Here is an 18,153-nt window from a genome sequence, read left to right on the forward strand (position 1 = left end):
CTGACAGGTGCCAACAATGTCTCCTTGCCAGAGAGAAAATTGCGATCATTACCTGATTGATCCGGCTCGACTTGGAGCCCCCTCTGTTTATGCAATGCACAACTACTGCACTGTCCAGTACCAGTCTGATATGAATCTGCCTGGTTGGACGTAGTTTCTTTAGAGTTAGAAATACTGCCATTGCTTCTAGAATGTTGATATGGAACTGGCGGAACATAGTTGACGATGTTCCTTGAACTTTCTTGTGTTGGGAATATCCTCCCCACCCGCTCAAGGAAGCATCCATATGGATCACTAATGATGGAGGGGGAAATTGGAGAGGCACTGACCTTGACAAACTCTTGACTGTTGACCATGGTCGAAGCCTCTACCTCAACACTGACGGAATTAGAGACATTTTGTCTATGTATCTGCTGTTGGCTCGTCTCCGCCATACTCTGTTTATATCCTTCAGTTTGGCTTTCAGCAGCAAATCTGTTACTGACGCGAACTGAAGAGAACCCAGGACTCTTTCCTGGTTATGACGAGAGGCTTTTTTGTTTTTGAGGAACTGCCTGGTAGCTTTGGCTATTTCCCTCCTTTTGGCTGGCGGAAGTGACAATTTGTGTGTGTCCAGATCCCATTGGATTCCTAACCACTGAAACTGAGTCTCCGGAACTAGGTGGGATTTCTTCCTGTTTATTTGAAAACCTAAGGATTCCAGGAAGCTGATCACTATGGATGTTGCTTTTCGACATTCCTTGGCGTTGGATGCCCAAATTATCCAATCGTCCAGGTATGTGGCTAACATAATCCCTTGGGCCCGTAGTTGCTGGACTACTGTTTCTGCCAGTTTGGTGAAAATTCTGGGCGTTATGTTGAGCCCGAATGGCATGACTCTGAACAGTATGCTTGTTTCCCTAGTCTGAATCCTAGGTAAGGAGAGAAGTTTCTTAATCGGGACGTGATAATAAGTGTCTGAAAGATCTATAGAGGTGGTGACGGCCCCACGGGGAAGTAGGGTCCGCACCTGCGAGATTCTAAGCATACGAAACTTGTCGCATTGAATGTATAAGTTGAGACAAGACAAGTCTAGAATTACTCTTTGCTGGATTGAGTCTTTCTTCGGAACACTGAACAGCCGGCCTTGAAATTTCAGGTGTCTCACTCTCTTTATTGCCCTCTTTTGGAGAAGGTCTTTTACAAAGTCCAGAAGGGCTTTGGATGGAGACTGATGGAACCTGACTGGCGGAGGAGGCCCTCTGCTCCAGCTCCATCCCAGACCCTTTGAAACTATGCTGTGGACCCACGGACTGAAGGTCCAATGGTCCTGGAAGAGATGTAACCTCCCGCCCACCTGAGGAGACTCATTGAGCGGAAGAGGGCTTACTTCCTCTACCTCCTCGGCCTCCTCTTCCCCGTGAAAGAGGTCGTGATGCAGACCTACCTCTGAAGGCGGCTCTGGCTCTGCTTCCCCTCGCATGCCTGTTAAAGCCTCGAAACGCCCCTTGGCTTTCAAACGAAGCATTGAAAACCGGGGACGCCACGAAGGTTGGCTGAGCAAGGGTTTGCTGATCCGGCTGCATCAGAACAAACTGTTGCTGAGGCTGGGCTTTGGAAGTTGAAGGCTGTCCGATCTGAGAGACCGGTACAGCTTGAAGCACAGTTTGGGTCTGAGGTTTTCTGTACCTCCTGAACCTTTTCCTATCCCTGGCTTGAGGTCCGGCGGACTCGGTGGCCTTCCTTTTAAAGGGGAGACCCCAGCGGGAGCGAAGGCTCTGATTCGCTCTGGTTGCCTCCGCCAGAACATTGTTGACCTCATCCTCCGGGAAGATGTTAGGACCCCAGATAAAACTCTTCATTAGTCTATTGGGCTCGTGTCTGATAGTGGCATCTGCAAAGATATGTTTCCGGCAGTTTAGTCTCGCCACTACAAAGTCATACAGGTCCGCTTGGAATGCCGCTAACAGGGATTTGGTCAGGACCTGGAATAGAGGTTCTTCAGCGTAAGTACCGCCGTCACCTCCTTAATAGTAATGGAATGCAGGGAGCGACTCAACCTGCATCTAGCCTCGAACTCCGCCTTCAGAAAGGCCTCCGGAATCTTGGGAAGCTGTTCACTAAAGAGAGTGGAGGCGCACTCGGGGTCGAGTTTGCCCACCGTGAACGTGGCCGGAGCTCCCAACCAAAATTCCGAATCTCCGGGGAAGACGAGAGAGGTGGGATCTGTCTCCCGGAGTTGAGGCAGCGGCTTACCCTCTATTCCCGCCTGACTAGTCAGCACTGCGATCTTGGTTGTGCAGGGGGTAGGGATGGAGTCACCTACCGAGAACATCGTGAAAGTCCCCTTAAAGGGGGTAAGCTTGGTATTTTCGCACTCCCATTCAGTGAGAGCACACATCAAGGTGGATTGGGCTTGGTCCCTGCGGAAGATAACTGTCTCCTTCGGGACCTTGTCTGATCTAATCCAGGCTTCCTCTGTTAGCCTGGCATAGCCTGGGTAGGGAGGCACCAGGTCGGGTGGAAAGAACTCCAGTTCCTCCAACCGACGAGTTCCCCAAGCCCTCGATGGTCAGGGTATCATTGTGTAGAGGAGCATGAAGAGCCAGCCGCCACGGGTTTCCCTTATCAAGGGGGGGCCAGTCTGGAGGCATCCGGAACAACGTAAGATTGCCCTGCTACTCCGGAGCGCATAAACCCGGAGAGCAAGCTTTCCTGGGTCTGCATCCTCTGTGCCAATGACTGCACAGACTGACCAGAGGTCTGTAAGCTCGAAGCGAGCTGGGAGGAAAGGTCTTGAATCCTGGCCTCAACCTTCTTATCTAACTTCTGCATCAGAAGTTCCGGCAAAACCTCAGGGTCAAAGATAGGCTGTGAGGGGATCAGCCTTAGACGTCCTGGATCTCAACCCCTTGGGCGGGGGAGTAGCCTTACTAGTGGACGCCACTGGATTAAGAGCCAGTGACGACCTTGAGGGAGCTGACAGATTAGACCTTTGAGGTCTAGAGGACTTAGGTAAGTCCTTCTTTTTCAAGGATTTCACCTTGGGGACAACAGACCTCGACCTGTCCTCAAGGATAGCTGATTTATGAAACCCTTGAAAGGAAGAAGAAGAAGGAAGAAGGAGAACCAAAAAGGGGACTACCAACACTCTCTCCCCTGCCTCACTTACCACCTTACCTTCTACCTGGTGGTCCGGATCGACGCTCACTGGTTGAGGTGGATATTGATGGCCGCCACCTCTTCCGCCACCTCTCCACAGGTTGTCTTCTTGGGAGGGTTGCGTCTCCTCCCGGATCCGTTCAATTATAGGGCGGCTACTTCCGCCGGCACTGCAGCTGAGATCCGGGCTCGGGGCAGAGGAGATTGCATATCTCCTCTGACAGGACGTACGGCTTGCCCGACGCAACATTCCTCCCAAACCCGCTGACCCAGACCTTCAGGGTCGACAGCGAAGAGTCACGGGTAATATGGTCAGACTGAAAGAAAGGGAAGGATTTACTGAAAATATTCTCCAACTGTCGTATATGTCAATATAAGACATTAAAGGCAAAAGGAGGCTAAAGGTTAGCGGTCTCTAAAGCTTACCGACTCATCAACCACTAGCTCGTACAGAGCGTAGCAAATCTCACAGCCATCCGGGTGCCAGGCGACCAAGTCCCCAACGCGAACCGAGCAGCGGGTGTGAACGGCACCTCATGGCCACAGGGTTGTTGGAGAACTGCTGTGCACCCAGGCTCCTGACAGCGTACCATCTGTAAGCGGAAAGGCGATACATGAGTAACGTCGAGTTAAGGCCCGCCGGAGTAGGTCCGGCGGTAATAGGATACCTTAACCTAAATTATGGGTGATGGAACATGCTTATCATCAGGCAAAACCCGCCGGAATTAAATCAGGCAGTATAGAATTAATATACGATACATGAGTAACGATCGAGTTAAGGCCCGCGGAGTAGGTCTGGCGGTAATAGGATACCTTAACCATGCTTATCATATGATAAAACACTGCCGGAAAAGAATCCAGCAGCAGAAATAGATATAAGTTATGCTACGGAATGGTCAACTACTAATTATGTAAACATAAGTACTCTAAAGATACGCTGGTGTTATAGTACTCCGCCCTGATTTGCCACGGAAATCTCGTTATGTCACACATTATGGTAACGGCGGAAGAGGCGGAGAGGAGTCTTCGCATATGGCTCAACTCTCAACGCGCAGGGCGGGAACCAGATAGTGGAAAACGCCAACTAACCGAATACCATACCCACCAGAGTGGTAACGTGTACGATAACAATGAGAGATCTGACTAACCTGGCGGAGACTGAACATAGCGAAAGTCATGATAGCATCCCTGGGACTGTGTTCGATGCTCCAGCTAACACTGTGGAAAGTGAACAAACGAAACACCGGCCGGTAAGGGGAAAAGTTAGCAGAGTGGCGGAAATCCGGCAAGCGGTGGCTTTGACGGGGTGGGTAACACCCTCTGGAAGCCGAAGAAAACTCCCCACAGGGTGCGAGCGTGGCGATGGCGTCCCTCACGTGGGAGATGTCAGGTCACTCGTAAAAGCTAACTGATCAGGTAAAGAAGGACTAGGCTACATACATGAAATGATCTGTGCAACCTTCAATCCCAGTCCAACCTCCAAAACCAAAGCTTTTTGGCTTGGACAGGAAGGCCAGAATAGGCGCAACAGAGGGGGGGGGGGACCACGCAAAGCCTAGCCACACCCTCCAAAACCGACAATCTGGTCAGGTGGAAGACTATGAATTGAGGAGACCCTTCACTATTCTAACCTCACCCTCCAAAAACCTCACGGCCTGGTCAGGTGGGCTAAAAAAGTTGGGGGGAAGGGCAACTACCTCACTAGCCTAACCTCACCTTCCAAAAACGTGACAGCATGGTCAGGTGGGCCAGGAGAGAACGAGGAACTCCCTCAACAACCTAACATCTCCCTCCAAAACCTCAAAACGGCCTGGTCAGGAGAGCTAGGAAGCATAAGCATGTAAAAGAGCCTATCCTGTCCAGCCTAACTCTCCGAAACCGATTACGGTACGGCCGAGTAGGCTAGGCTAGTAAATACCTAATCGAATAAAACTGCCTGACTTCAAGAGTACTAAGATAAAAAAGTTAACCAGATGATGTGTGAAATATAAAAAACATATATATACATAGAATTATATAGTATAAATACATAAAAGACTCAGCGGCAGAGAAGGCCAAACAACCACCGATATATGAAAGCGAGGGATACCCAAGATGGCCGACCCTGACGTCGAATCACACATAAAACTAATCCAAGAATATACATGTCATCCAACATTGTACACATCAGAAATGATCATAAGCATAACAGTACCATCATGGAGAATGTACCAACTCGCTGGTGGAGGAAGGGAACCAGGGAAAAGGGAGAAATTATGATCAGAAAAGGGGAGGGGGAAAAACCTCCACCTCTAGCCTAGATCAGTCATGATACGGGCTCCCAACCTCCTACCAACGAAATGGTGATTTCTATATATATAAAACTCCAATTGAAGGAGTATGGATAAAAACTAGCAGCAACTTTATGCTAAAAACATGTGAAGACTGAGGGTCCAGCATGGCAGAGGCCGACGCAGCCACGTCCGGCTGCGTAGCGTTATTTACCTGGTAAACAATATATTAAAGGTCAAATAAGATGCCTCTGTAAGAAAAAACCAAAAGGAGATGGTACTCAACTTAGTTGGAAATTCAGGAAGAGATGACATGATGAATTAGTTAAAATCCAAAGAAACAGAGCACCAAGGAAAAATCACGGTGTTGTCTGGAAGCGTGCTAAATTGGAATGTTTACAAGATGGCGGCTGAGGTGGTGGTTGGCTGGGAGAAGAGGGTGAGGTATGTAACGGCTCCTCACTTTTCGGGGTTTTGAGATTGGAGAGCTCTATAGGGCGGAGGCCTGTGGCAGTGGCACCACTCACCCTTTATGTATACCGACACCATATAATGGCGTTCGATCCAGGGATCGTAACCCTGGCATTGTATTTAGCTTTTTCTCTGGTATATTTAGCAATACTTATACCTAGAAATATGTGCTAAAGGATATTTCACCGGGTGACACAGGTCGAGCCCAGAAAAATTTATTTTATCATAAAAATCACTGTTTTATTTAAAAAATTAAAAACATATTTTCCAATTGTCTAAGTTGATTATTCATTTTTGGGGCAGTTTTAGTGTCAGCACTCCACATCACAACTCATGTCATATCCATTGTAAGCTAATTTAAAGTTAGGTAATTTCCTTTACTCTCTAACATCCTAAGAGGAGTTTCGTGGCAAAAAATAGAAATAAACCTATTTCTCCCCTAAACCTTCATTGCTCTTCAGAGAAGATGAAGAAGACGAAGACCCCTAGAACTCTCCATCCTCCAAGCATACACTGCCACTTAAATCACGGTATCCCCGCAATACAGTATCATAATATCTCGTGTAATCCCTGCTGTTAATTTTTCTTTTTCATTTATTAGTCTCTCTTTTGTTCTTACATTCTCAGAGATCTATGGAAAAACTTGATTATGGGAAGGTTTCCTTTTTTTCTCATGAGGTCATTCTAGTCATTGAAAGTGTACCAGGCAATTGAAAGGATAATTTTGTTTTACCTAAGGTAAAATTTTGAAGGTGTATGCAAACAGACCGAGACATCCTGTCTATCTGTATGTGATCTTATCTGGAGATTCAACAAGTGTTTAAACAGATATGTGTCAGCCAATATCTTAATTTGTCTAAATAGAAAATAATCCATGAAATTAGCCATGTCTTAATCTTGCAGGTAGGATTTGGTGTATATTCCCCTTATTAAGTATTATTTACAGTTTTGGAAATGTGAGTAAAAACCATTTTGCTTTCAGGATGACTGTTTTACAATGTACATCCTTAAGGGCTTTCAATTATGTCATATTCTTACAGCCCGATTATCATGATAGCAGTGTCAGTTAGACAGTGGTTTTGTGCCTCTCACCATGTAGAAGGCATCATTACTTCAGAAAGTAATGGAGAAGCTGGTCAGCCACTCACTGGTGAGAGTAGTGGCCCATCCAAGAAGAGTAAGCAGCCGTCTCCTCAAGATTTCCTCATGGCACTTGGAAAATTGGGACTTATGATGGGGTACTTCTTCTTATGTGACAGGTAAGAAATTATTATTAAGTGAAGCAGGTACTTGTTTCATCAAGGGCCCATTGTTTTTTTTGTTATGTCTTGAAATTCTCACAAAAGGTTAATGATAAGTAATGGTTTTTGTGTGTGTTTTCAACAAAATTGTTTTTATATATAAAGGTTTGAGCAAATATTCTTCTTTGGCCATTGAGGATTTTTATTTTCATATGATAGGTAAAATATTATTAGGTAAAATAAAGAATATTATATTTCTTCATGCTTTGTTAATTCCTTAAAAGTTTCTGTTTAATAATTTGCTGTCAAGTCAAATCATCTGTTCTGTCCCCTAGTTGATCCTTAGTAGTATCCTCCTCTATTGTTATTAGTTTAGAACCCTCCTTTTCATTAATACATTATTTTGATTTATAAAAATTTCAGTTGTGCTCCTCCATAATTAACCCTTTAATGCTGAAGCCCTATTTACAAAAACGTCTCCCGTATGCCGGCGGCGTTCGGTGAGTTAGCGCCGAAGCGGAAAAAAGTTTTTCAAAAATCACAGCACGCTTAGTTTTTAAGATTAAGAGTTCATTTTTGGCTCATTTTTTTGTAATTGCCTGAAGTTTAGTATGCAACCATCAGAAATGAAAAAATATCATTATCATATATAAATATTGGAATATATGACAGCGAAAAAAAACTCGTATATAATTGTATACAAATCGCTGTAAGCAAAACGGTTAAAGCTAATGGCTTAATTTTTTTAGTTGTATTGTACACTAAATTGCGATGATTTTGGTATATAACAAATTTTAAAATGATCAAAGCAACACAGAGAAAATATTATAAAAATGATGCATGAATTAATGAAGCGGACGTAAAAATTTTTTTTTTTTTTTTTCAAAAATTCACCATAAATCGAAATATTGTGCTAGAGACTTCCCGTTTGTTGAAAAATGAAGCTAATTGATTGAATATTACTAGACTGTAAGTGTTTTAGCTTACAATTGCAGTTTTCGACCATTTCAGTCGAGTTAAAGTTGACCGAAAGTCGAATTTTTCTATTTATCGTGATTTATATGAAAATATTTCAAAACTGATAAAAGCTACAACCATGAGTTATTTTTTGTTGTATTGTAAATGAAATTGCACACATTTTCATATATAAAACTTTATGTATCGACTAATATAAAACGGTGCAAATATTACGACAATGAGACGAAAGAATTTCTGAGATGTTCGGCGAGTTGCAGCAATAGAGCGCAAGGAAATGTTTTTTTTAAAATTCACCATAAATCGAAATATTGTGCTAGAGACTTCCAATTTATTGCAAAATGAAGGTAAACGATTGAATATTACTAGAATGTAAGAGTTTTAGCTTACAATTGCGTTTTTTGACCATTTCGGTCGAGTTAAAGTTGACTGAAGGTTGAAATTTTGGCAGTTATCGTGATTTATGTGAAAATATTTCAAAACTGATAAAAGCTACAACCATGAGCTAATTTCTGTTGCATTCTACATGAAATTGCACACATTTTCACATATAAAAGTTTATGTAACGACTAATGTAAAACGATGCAAATATTACGACAACATGACGAAAGAATTTCTGAGATGTTCGGCCGAGTTACGTAGGCGCAGAGCGTAAGGAAAAAATTTTTTTCAGAAATTCACCATAAATCGAAATATTGTGCTAGAGACTTCCAGTTTGTTGCAAAATGAAGGTACATGATTGAATATTACTAGAATGTAAGAGTTTTAGCTTATAATTGCGTTTTTACCATTTCGGTTGAGTTAAAGTTGACCGAAGCTTGAAATTTTGCAGTTATCGTGATTTATATGAAAATATTTCAAAACTGAGAAAAGCCACAACCATGAGTTATTTTCTGTTGTATTCTACATGAAATTGCACACATTTCCATATATAAAACTTTATGTAACGACTAATATAAAACAGTGCAAACATTACGACAACGTGATTGAAAAAGAATTTCTGCGCGGACGTAAGGAAAAAGTTTTTTTTTCAAAATTCACCATAAATCGAAATATTGTGCTAGAGACTTCCAATTGGTTGCAAAATGAAGGTAAGTGATTGTATATTACTAGAATGTAAGAGTTTTAGCTTACAATTGCATTTTTTACCATTTCGGTCAAGTCAAAGTTGACCGAAGGTTGAAATTTTGGCAGTTATCGTGATTTATATGAAAATATTTCAAAACTGATAAAAGCTACAACCATGAGTTATTTTCTGTTGTATTGTACATGAAATTGCGCACATTTTAATATATAAAAGTTTATGTAACTACTAATGTAAAATGATGCAAACATTACGACAACATGACGAAAGAATTTCTGAGATGTTCGGGCGAGTTACCGCGCGGGCGTAAGAAAAAAGTTTTTTAAAAAATTCACCATAAATCGAAATATTGTGCTAGAGACTTCCAATTTGTTGCAAAATGAAGATACATGATTGAATATTACTAGAATGTAAGCGTTTTAGCTTACAATTGGGTTTTTCGACCATTTCGGTCGAGTCAAAGTTGACCGAAGGTTGAAATTTTTTGTAGTCGACGTTTGCTACGTCCACTCGGCATTCAACAGACAATTTTAGTCGACGTTTGCTACGTCCAACAGGCGTTTAAGGGTTAATTGTTCATAGCTATTCATACTTCAGTTATCTTTTATCGAAGACCTTCCCTCTGACATTACTATCTCACCATGTATAGGGATTCCCTATTCCATTTCTATCATGAGATAAACAGTAATCCCTCATTTATCCGTATCACCATTATCCAAAACTGGACATTATCCGACACACCTGAACCATAGATCAAGGCCCCAAAGAGATATGATATATATGAATTTTTTAAAATTTGAAAAAAACTGCCCTCTGATGTTTGGCAATGCTGCGTGGCCTCAAGAAAACGTTTGCAACACTGCCAATGCTCGGACTGACTGAGAAAGGATATTTGGTGGTTGGGGGACCCTCGAGAAGTTTCCATGGTGGGGGTGGGGGTGGCCGGATGGCTTGGTGCCATCGGAGAGGAAGGCAGTAAGGCAGGGTAGAGGAAGGCTTAGGGGTATTGTTATGGAAGGTGGTTGGAGCTGGGGAGCAGTTTCAGTGACTGGGAATGGATGGGGGTTTAGTGTTGGATGAGTGAAGAGGGCTAGGTAGACCCAACTATTGTGTTTTTATGTTTATGATATATTAATTCACATTTTATTAAAGGGTATGCACAGTACAGAGAAAGAGAGAGAGAGAGAGAGAACAATAACCGAGGTATGGTTACATTGAAGGCTAAGTACAGTAACACACACACACACTCTCCTTCACTTTTAGTTTTCTGTAAAAGAAAACTATTGTTCCAGCTTTGTCTATCCGTCCCCCCTTTTTTCTGTCCACACTTTTTTGTCCACCCTTAGATCTTATAGGGAGCGTTTGATAAAATCGTTTTTCACTAATAACTCCCTTGTTTTTTAATGAATCAGTTTCAAATTTTGTGCCTGGGTTTATTTTTGTATAGGGCAAAGGACTGTAATCATAATTTTCGTCTTCTGCCCCCATTAGCTGGTAACCCCACCCCCAAAAATTTTTCAAAATGCATCTCCTCCATAACTTCTGCAAACTAAGAGCTCAAATTTACATGGTAGACAGATATTACATATTAGAACAAAGTAAGAGAGCGTTTTTTCAATTTTTTTCTTTTTTTATGAATATTTTTCGTTTTTGAAAAAACTTCAATTGATTTTGGGAAAAAATTCCCCAAAAATTTTCGAGGGACAAAATGAAAAAAACTCTCTCTTTGTTTGTAGACAATTTATTTAGCTTTCATTTGCTTTTGTTTCATTGAGATCGGTGCATTCGTTATGGAGGAGATGCAGTTTGAATGTCGATAACTTTAGTTTTGAGATATCGGCCTTCAAAGTTTTATAACGATATGAGGAGCGTTTGATAAAATCGTTTTTCGCTAATAACTCCCGTGTTTTTAATGAATCAGTTTCAAATTTTGTGCCTGGGTTTATTTTTGTATAGGGCAAAGGACTGTAACCATAATTTTCGTCTTCCCCCCATTAGCTGGTAACCCCACCCCCAAAAATTTTTCAAAATGCATCTAATCCATAACTTCTGCAAACTAAGAGCTCAAATTTACGTGGTAGACAGATATTATATATTAGAACAAAGTAAGAGAGCATTTTTTCAATTTTTTTTCTTTTTTTATGAATATTTTTCGTTTTTTGAAAAAACTTCGATTGATTTTTTGGAAAAAAATTCCCCAAAAATTTTCGAGGGAGAAAATGAAAAAAACTCTCTATTTGTTTGTAGACAATTTATTTAGCTTTCGTTTGCTTTTTGTTTCATTGAGATCGGTGCATTCGTTATGGAGGAGATGCAGTTTGAATGTCGATAACTTTAGTTTTGAGATATACGATATTTTTTGCTTCTCTGTGTATTTATTTGCTTGCTGTTACACAGTTTGATGCTTTTATGACATATTTAAAAAGCCAAAATATATAACAATAGACTTGCAAAGTAATATAACTTCGCTAAATGAAGCTAGATGAAGCGAGTGTCAAAACACGGCTCAGGTTGGGCAGCGCGATGTCTTACTTAGTCAAGCTCTGAGCTGCTACTGACTGACTGTCTGACGTCACTGCCTGCCCTGCGGCATTCCTGGCTTTCGCTGATGTGTACTAGGTCCACAGGGTTGCCATATAACGCATTTAGATATTATTATTTCATAGCTAAAAGGAAATTACTACCGATATATTGACATTATCATTACATTATACGAAAAATGTAATTTTGTCAATGATAGGGTTACTGTTTTTATTTATAACTCCTAAACTATGGCGAATTTTTTAATAAAACTTTCTGAGAAGATAGTCAGGATATGTATGATGCCATATATAAAATATCTCAGAAAATTTTGATTTTTCGATTTTTTCGTCAAACGCTCCCCTTAAAACTACTGAGGCTAAAGGGCTGCAAATTGTAAGTTGATCATCCACCCTCCAATTATCAAACATATCAGCATACCAAATTGCAGTCCTCTAGCCTCAGTAGTTTTTATTTTATTTAAGGTTAATAAAGTTAGCCATAAACGTGCTTCTGGCAACGATATAGGACAGGCCACCACCAGGCTGTGGTTAAAGTTTCATGGGCTGTGGCTCATACAGCATTATATCGAGACCACCGAACAATAGGTCTATTTTCAGTGGCCTTGATTATATACTATAGCTGCTGTACAGAAAACTTGATTGCACCGAAGAAACTTTGGTGCATTTTTTTTACTAATTATATATATATATATATATATTATGGTACAGTACTCTCATTTATATTTTTACTTTATTTTCTCATTTGTTATTCTTTCAAACCAAAAGATAAGTACAGTCATGTCCATAGGGTACAAGAGAGAGAGAGAGAGAGAGAGAGAGAGAGAGAGAGAGAGCACTAAGAGGAAATGTCAACAATGATGAAATATTCTCTTGTGTACTGACATATGTGTGATACTCATAGTTAGAATTAACTAAACTTGTAGCAAACCCCCCTTATTCACGGGGGATGCATACCACACCTCTCCTTTATATATCTGACAAAAGCAAATTTATAAATCTGATAATTTTTACTTTAATGCCCATCTTATAAAACTTTTTTATAAAAAATACCAAAATGCCATGTGGTGTCATATGCCTTTTCCAAATCAAAGAAAACTCCTATTGTTTGGCTCTGTTTAGCAAAACCTTGTTGTATTTGGTTTGAGAGCCTGAGCAAGGAATCTAAAGTAGATCTCGTTTTCCTAAAGCCAAACTGGAATGGAGAAAGCAACCTATTTGTCTGTAAGTGCCATACAAGTCTGGTGTTACTCATCTTTTCCATCAGACTTGTATGGCACTTAGAAACAAATAAGTTGCTTTCTCCATTTCAGTTTGGTTTTAGGAAAACGAGATCTACTGTAGATCCCTTGCTCAGGCTCTCAAACCAAATACAACAAGGTTTTGTTAAACAGAGCCAAACAATAGGAGTTTTCTTTGATTTGAAAAAGGCATATGACACCACATGGCATTTTGGTATTTTTTATAAGAAAGTTGTATAAGATGGGCATTAAAGGAAAAATTATCAGAATTATAAATTTGGTTTTGTCAGAAAGATATATAAAGGTAAGAGCTGGGAATCATGTATCACAACCTTTCTTACAAGAAGAGGGAGTTCCTCAGGGTAGTGTCCTTAGTGTCACCCTCTTTGCTGTTGCCATTAATGAAGTATTAGAAAAGATATCATTACCAGTAAAAGGCTCTTTATTTGTAGATGATTTGGCTCTGTACTGCACAGGATATGATGCAGCATCTACTAGCAGGTTCATGCAAAGAGCCATCGATAAAGTAAGCAAGTGGGCTGATGAGCAAGGATTTTGATTCTCCAAATCAAAAACTGTTGCTGCTCGGTTCTGCAGGCGCCGAACTAAAGAAACCATTCCAATTCTTACCTTAAATGGAATTATTTTACCTTGCTCTAATGAAGTAAAATTTTTAGGAATGGTTTTTGATGAAAAGCTCACATGGAATAATCATATTGACCAGTTAAAAGTGAAAGTGAAGAGATCACTAAATATTTTAAAAGTATTATCTAATTTTAATTGGGATGCTGTTAAAGAAATCGTTGTTATGGCTTGGTAATGCAGTATGTTTATCTAAGTTAGACTGCGGCTGCCAAGTATACTCATCTGCTTCAAAGACTAAACTTAAGGAATTGGACATTGTGCATAATATGGGGCTAAGGACCTGCACTGGCGCTTTTAGAACTTCACCCATTGAAAGCATTTATGTAGGCTCCCATCAGCTACCACTGGACTTAAGGAGGCATGAGCTAGGTCTGAGATACACCATGCAGCTAAAAAACTCAAAGGAGAATCCTTCTTTTGAGATCTTAAAACAGTGTGACCCAAGGCTTTTTTGATCTAGATCTTCAGTACCATTTCAAATCAAACAGCAGGGTGAACTGGAGGATGAAAGTTTAAAAACACAGAAGATCCTACAAGTTAAACATCCTGCTGTCCCCCATGGTTTATTCCAGCAATAGATGTCTGCATTAAAGAGACAGAGAAGAAAGGTCGTCCAGAAGAAGGAGTCAGAAACAAGTCTTTGGAGCATGATGAGAGGAAAATCTACACTGACGGATCAAAATCAGAAGATGGAGTGGGATGTGCAGCAGTGTGTGAGGGGGAATCATATATAAAAAAGTTACCAGACTCCTCATCCATATTCACCGCTGAAGCAACAGCCATAGTTGATGCTTTAAATCTTGCATCTGATAAGAAATTTAAGTCCACAGTGATATATAGTGACTCAAGGAGTGTTTTAGAAACCCTAAAGAAATTTAATCCTACCCATCCCCTAATTCAAAAGGCTCAGGAATGGCTTTTTTATCTTTCTGTTTGCCACAAATCAGTTAAGTTTTGTTGGATTCCTGGACACACTAGTATAGAAGGAAACGAACTGGTTGATAGTAAAGCAAAGGATGCTGCAAGATGTGATTTCTTAACTAGTAAGGTGCCACATTTGGATATGCATCCAGTTATTAGAGGATACATTCATAAGAAATGGCGGCAGAGGTGGACTTCCTCCATTTTTTCCACAATTAGGAAGCACAGAAATATTAGAAAAGTATTGATTTTTGGAGTTCGGGTTTTAATCATAACAGAAGATTTGAGATCATCCTAACACGGCTTAGGATTGGCCATACCTGCTCCACCCATAGCTACATTTTAGAGGGAGCCAGTGCCCCAGTTTGTGCTCACTGTGATGATCAGCTATCCATTGAGCACATGCTGGTGCACTTTCCTAGATTTAATCGCCTTATGGCAAAGTACTTATTAGAGGGGAAGACTGTTTTGGAAATTTTAAATGATGATGTTGAGGTAGATAACCTTATGGGTTATCTGAGAGAATCTGATCTTTTTAATGAGATATAATTTAGTATATTTATTAAAGATTTGTCATATTTATTTTATCTATTAAGTATATATTTTAAATATAAAAGTTTTATGTATGTTTATTTTTTATGGGTTTTGTCTAATATCATTCTTGATTTTTTACATTCATATTTTAACACTGAATTTTACTAGTACAGTATGTTATCATTCATCTTTTCGTTATCAATCACGTAATTAATTTATATATTTTATCTTCATTGCTGCACTGAATAATCTTGGTGGGTTCCGGCGCTTGGTCTTCAAGACCTAAATTTCATAATTGTTCAATCAGTCAATCAATATTCCCAATTTCCTTATTATGTAGGAGTTTTTTTCTTTGACACAATTGGTGCAGGATGATGGGAACAAATTTAGAGGTTACTAAATAAAACTCTGACTTTCCCCTACCTAATTTATTACCTTAATCTCCAGAACTGAAACTTACCTAATTTATCAGTCTTAATACTACAATGACCATCAAAAAGAACCTTGACCTAATTCATCAATCTTAATCTACAATACCACCAAAAAGAACCTTAACCCAATTCACCAATCTTAATCTATAATGACCATAAAAAAGAACCTTAACCTGATTTATTAATCTTAATCTACAACGACCACCAAAAAGAACCTTAGCCCAACTCACCAATCTTAATTTACAATCCTCCCACAACTATCAAAAGAACCCCAACCTAATTCATCAATCCCAATACTACAGTTTTCTCCCAGCTATGGTCTGTGAGACTTCTTCTTCAGATTGGGAGTTAGCGTGCTGAACATCAGTATTATTTTGTTGATATTCTCCTTCCTTCTAGAGGGATCAACGCCTAGTTGTTTGTTCCTTTCCAACTGCTTTCGAACTTTCTTTGCTGAAAGTGTGTCAAGATCTGCACCTTTCAGGATTTAGCATCATGTATGGAGGAACAGGGGAGAAGGGTGGCCTGGCCAAGTGTTTTTTTTTTCTGCAATGTGGCAGCTTCACGTTCTCTCCCTATGTTCTTGCTCCTCTCTTCCTCTATTTGCTACTTCTCTTCGAATTGTCTCTTCCTTTAGAGTAATTCTTTCGCTATCATTTCATAATATTCTAATCCCTTGTCCCCTGAAGGAAAATCTCTGTTCTTACGTTTGTGCTTCTTTGATTTCTTGCTCTCAGTCTACCCTAACACTCAAGCAAACTGCCAGTTAAAAAAAAAGAAAAAATAAACACAAATAATCAAATAACCATACACTAACAAACTGCCAAAATAAGTTAAAAAAAAAAACTGTGGAGAAAAATAAATCCTCGTCTCAAACCCAATTTTCCATACTACCACCACAATTTGACATGTAAATTCTCATCAGATTTGTAAAAATATTTTATTTCATTTCAGTGTTTTTTTATGATATTAAAAATAAATTGCTGTATATAATACGAGGGTAAGTCAAAAGTTTCAGGAAAAACAAATACTCTTTATTTAAGGAAATTCAAACATCATTTTTCTACATATCTACCATCTAACTCTATACACTTTTCAAACCTCTGCAAAAAAACTATTAAACCATGTTGAAACTGTATGTTTTCAAAGATTCAAACGGACAAGTGTTCCTTGAGTTTTGGGAACAGGAAAAAATCTCTCAGGAGTATAAGGAGGATGTGGAAAACCCTAAATTTTCCATACTACAACCTTGACAATTTGTTATCATGATAAATTCTCATCAGATTTGCCAATGCAGTCTTCAGTTTTTGCAAAATACCTTTTTATTTCATTGTTTTTTTTTGATTTAGTCACTTTTTTTATGATATTGGGCAGAAAATAAATTGCAGCTGAACCTCTGTATTGCTTTGATTGAATTTTACTTTCTGGGTCATATTTATCCAAGTTTCATCTCCAGTAACAATCCGGTCAAAAACTCTGATTCATTTGATTCAATCTTCGTTAAAACTGCAAGAGAAAGTTGCTTTGATGCAGTTGGTCTTTGCAGGCTTTTGGGACCCAACGTGCTGAAAGTTTACTCAAACCAAGATTTTCATTTAAAATTGAAAATCGGAACCATGGAGATCCCAGTTTCATTAGCTATCATATCGATAGTAGTGCAAATCCACTAGATTCTGCTTATTCTTTCATTTTTTGCAGTCGATGGTCTTCCCTCTCTTGGGTTGTCTTTGAGGTCCTCCCGACCATCCTTAAATCACTTTATCCAATCATTTACTGATTTAGATTAAACTTGTTGCAAAGCTTCAATAATTTTCCTGGTTTCCAATCAATAACTTTTAGCTCTCATCTCAAAATTTTTTTTTTGATAATTAGCAGATGTTAACTTAGCAAGAGGATGACTGAGGTAACAAGTCTATATGGATCACTACATCAAAATAATTATTTTCATTCCTTTATATTCAATTTTTCCTGGAACAAAAGATCCAGATTGGTCTGCTCAACAAGCAGATGAATGCAAATTATTTTTGGTTTAATAAAAATATATGCTAATGTAAAATAATATCCTTTATATTCACAAAAGATACAGATGAATGTTTTCTTTTAGTTTGAAGCTCTTTAAACAGATGCCAGTCTGATAACACGATTGACAGGACTGTTCACGTCTGAACATAATGAAATACTCAATTTCACAATGATTGGGATGGAATATTTAAAAATGTGCATTAAGCAAGGAATTTTCTTGCAGTTTTATTTTTAACTCATTTTAATTTCTTGTGGCTTTGAATATTATAATTATTTTTAACTCATTTTAATTTCTTGTGGCTTTGAATATTATAGAATTTGCCCTCAGTTACATTGATATATGGAATATAAAAAAGAAATAGGATCCAAACAAAATATTTCGTAAAGTGTTACGGTAACAATATAGTCCCTTTCGTTCATGATTAGTGCAAATCTATGTGACCAAAGAGTCATTGCACAAAATTAAGGCAATTGATGTAAGTTACATTCTTAAAAACAGCGTTTAGTTTTCTTTTATGTTTTTGTACATGTGCAGAAACAGAGTGTACAATCATCTCTCTCTTAAATATCAGTAGAATTGCAAAGTAAAGATTGGGTCCTCCATTTGGGAATGAAGTCACATTTCTTTTTACCATGC

General features: G+C 39.3%; 1 protein-coding gene across 1 annotated transcript in view; it reads left to right on the forward strand.

The window, feature by feature from the left end:
- Positions 1-18,153, forward strand: part of LOC136833798 (N-acetylneuraminate 9-O-acetyltransferase) — a 263,251-nt gene that overhangs the window by 119,330 nt on the left and 125,768 nt on the right. The window contains exon 8 of the mRNA XM_067096057.1: positions 6,923-7,141. Coding sequence (XP_066952158.1) covers positions 6,923-7,141 — 219 coding nt within the window. The remainder of the gene's footprint in view (positions 1-6,922; positions 7,142-18,153) is intronic.

The sequence above is a fragment of the Macrobrachium rosenbergii genome, chromosome 52 (assembly GCF_040412425.1).
Source record: "Macrobrachium rosenbergii isolate ZJJX-2024 chromosome 52, ASM4041242v1, whole genome shotgun sequence".
In the NCBI taxonomy this organism is placed as follows: domain Eukaryota; kingdom Metazoa; phylum Arthropoda; class Malacostraca; order Decapoda; family Palaemonidae; genus Macrobrachium; species Macrobrachium rosenbergii.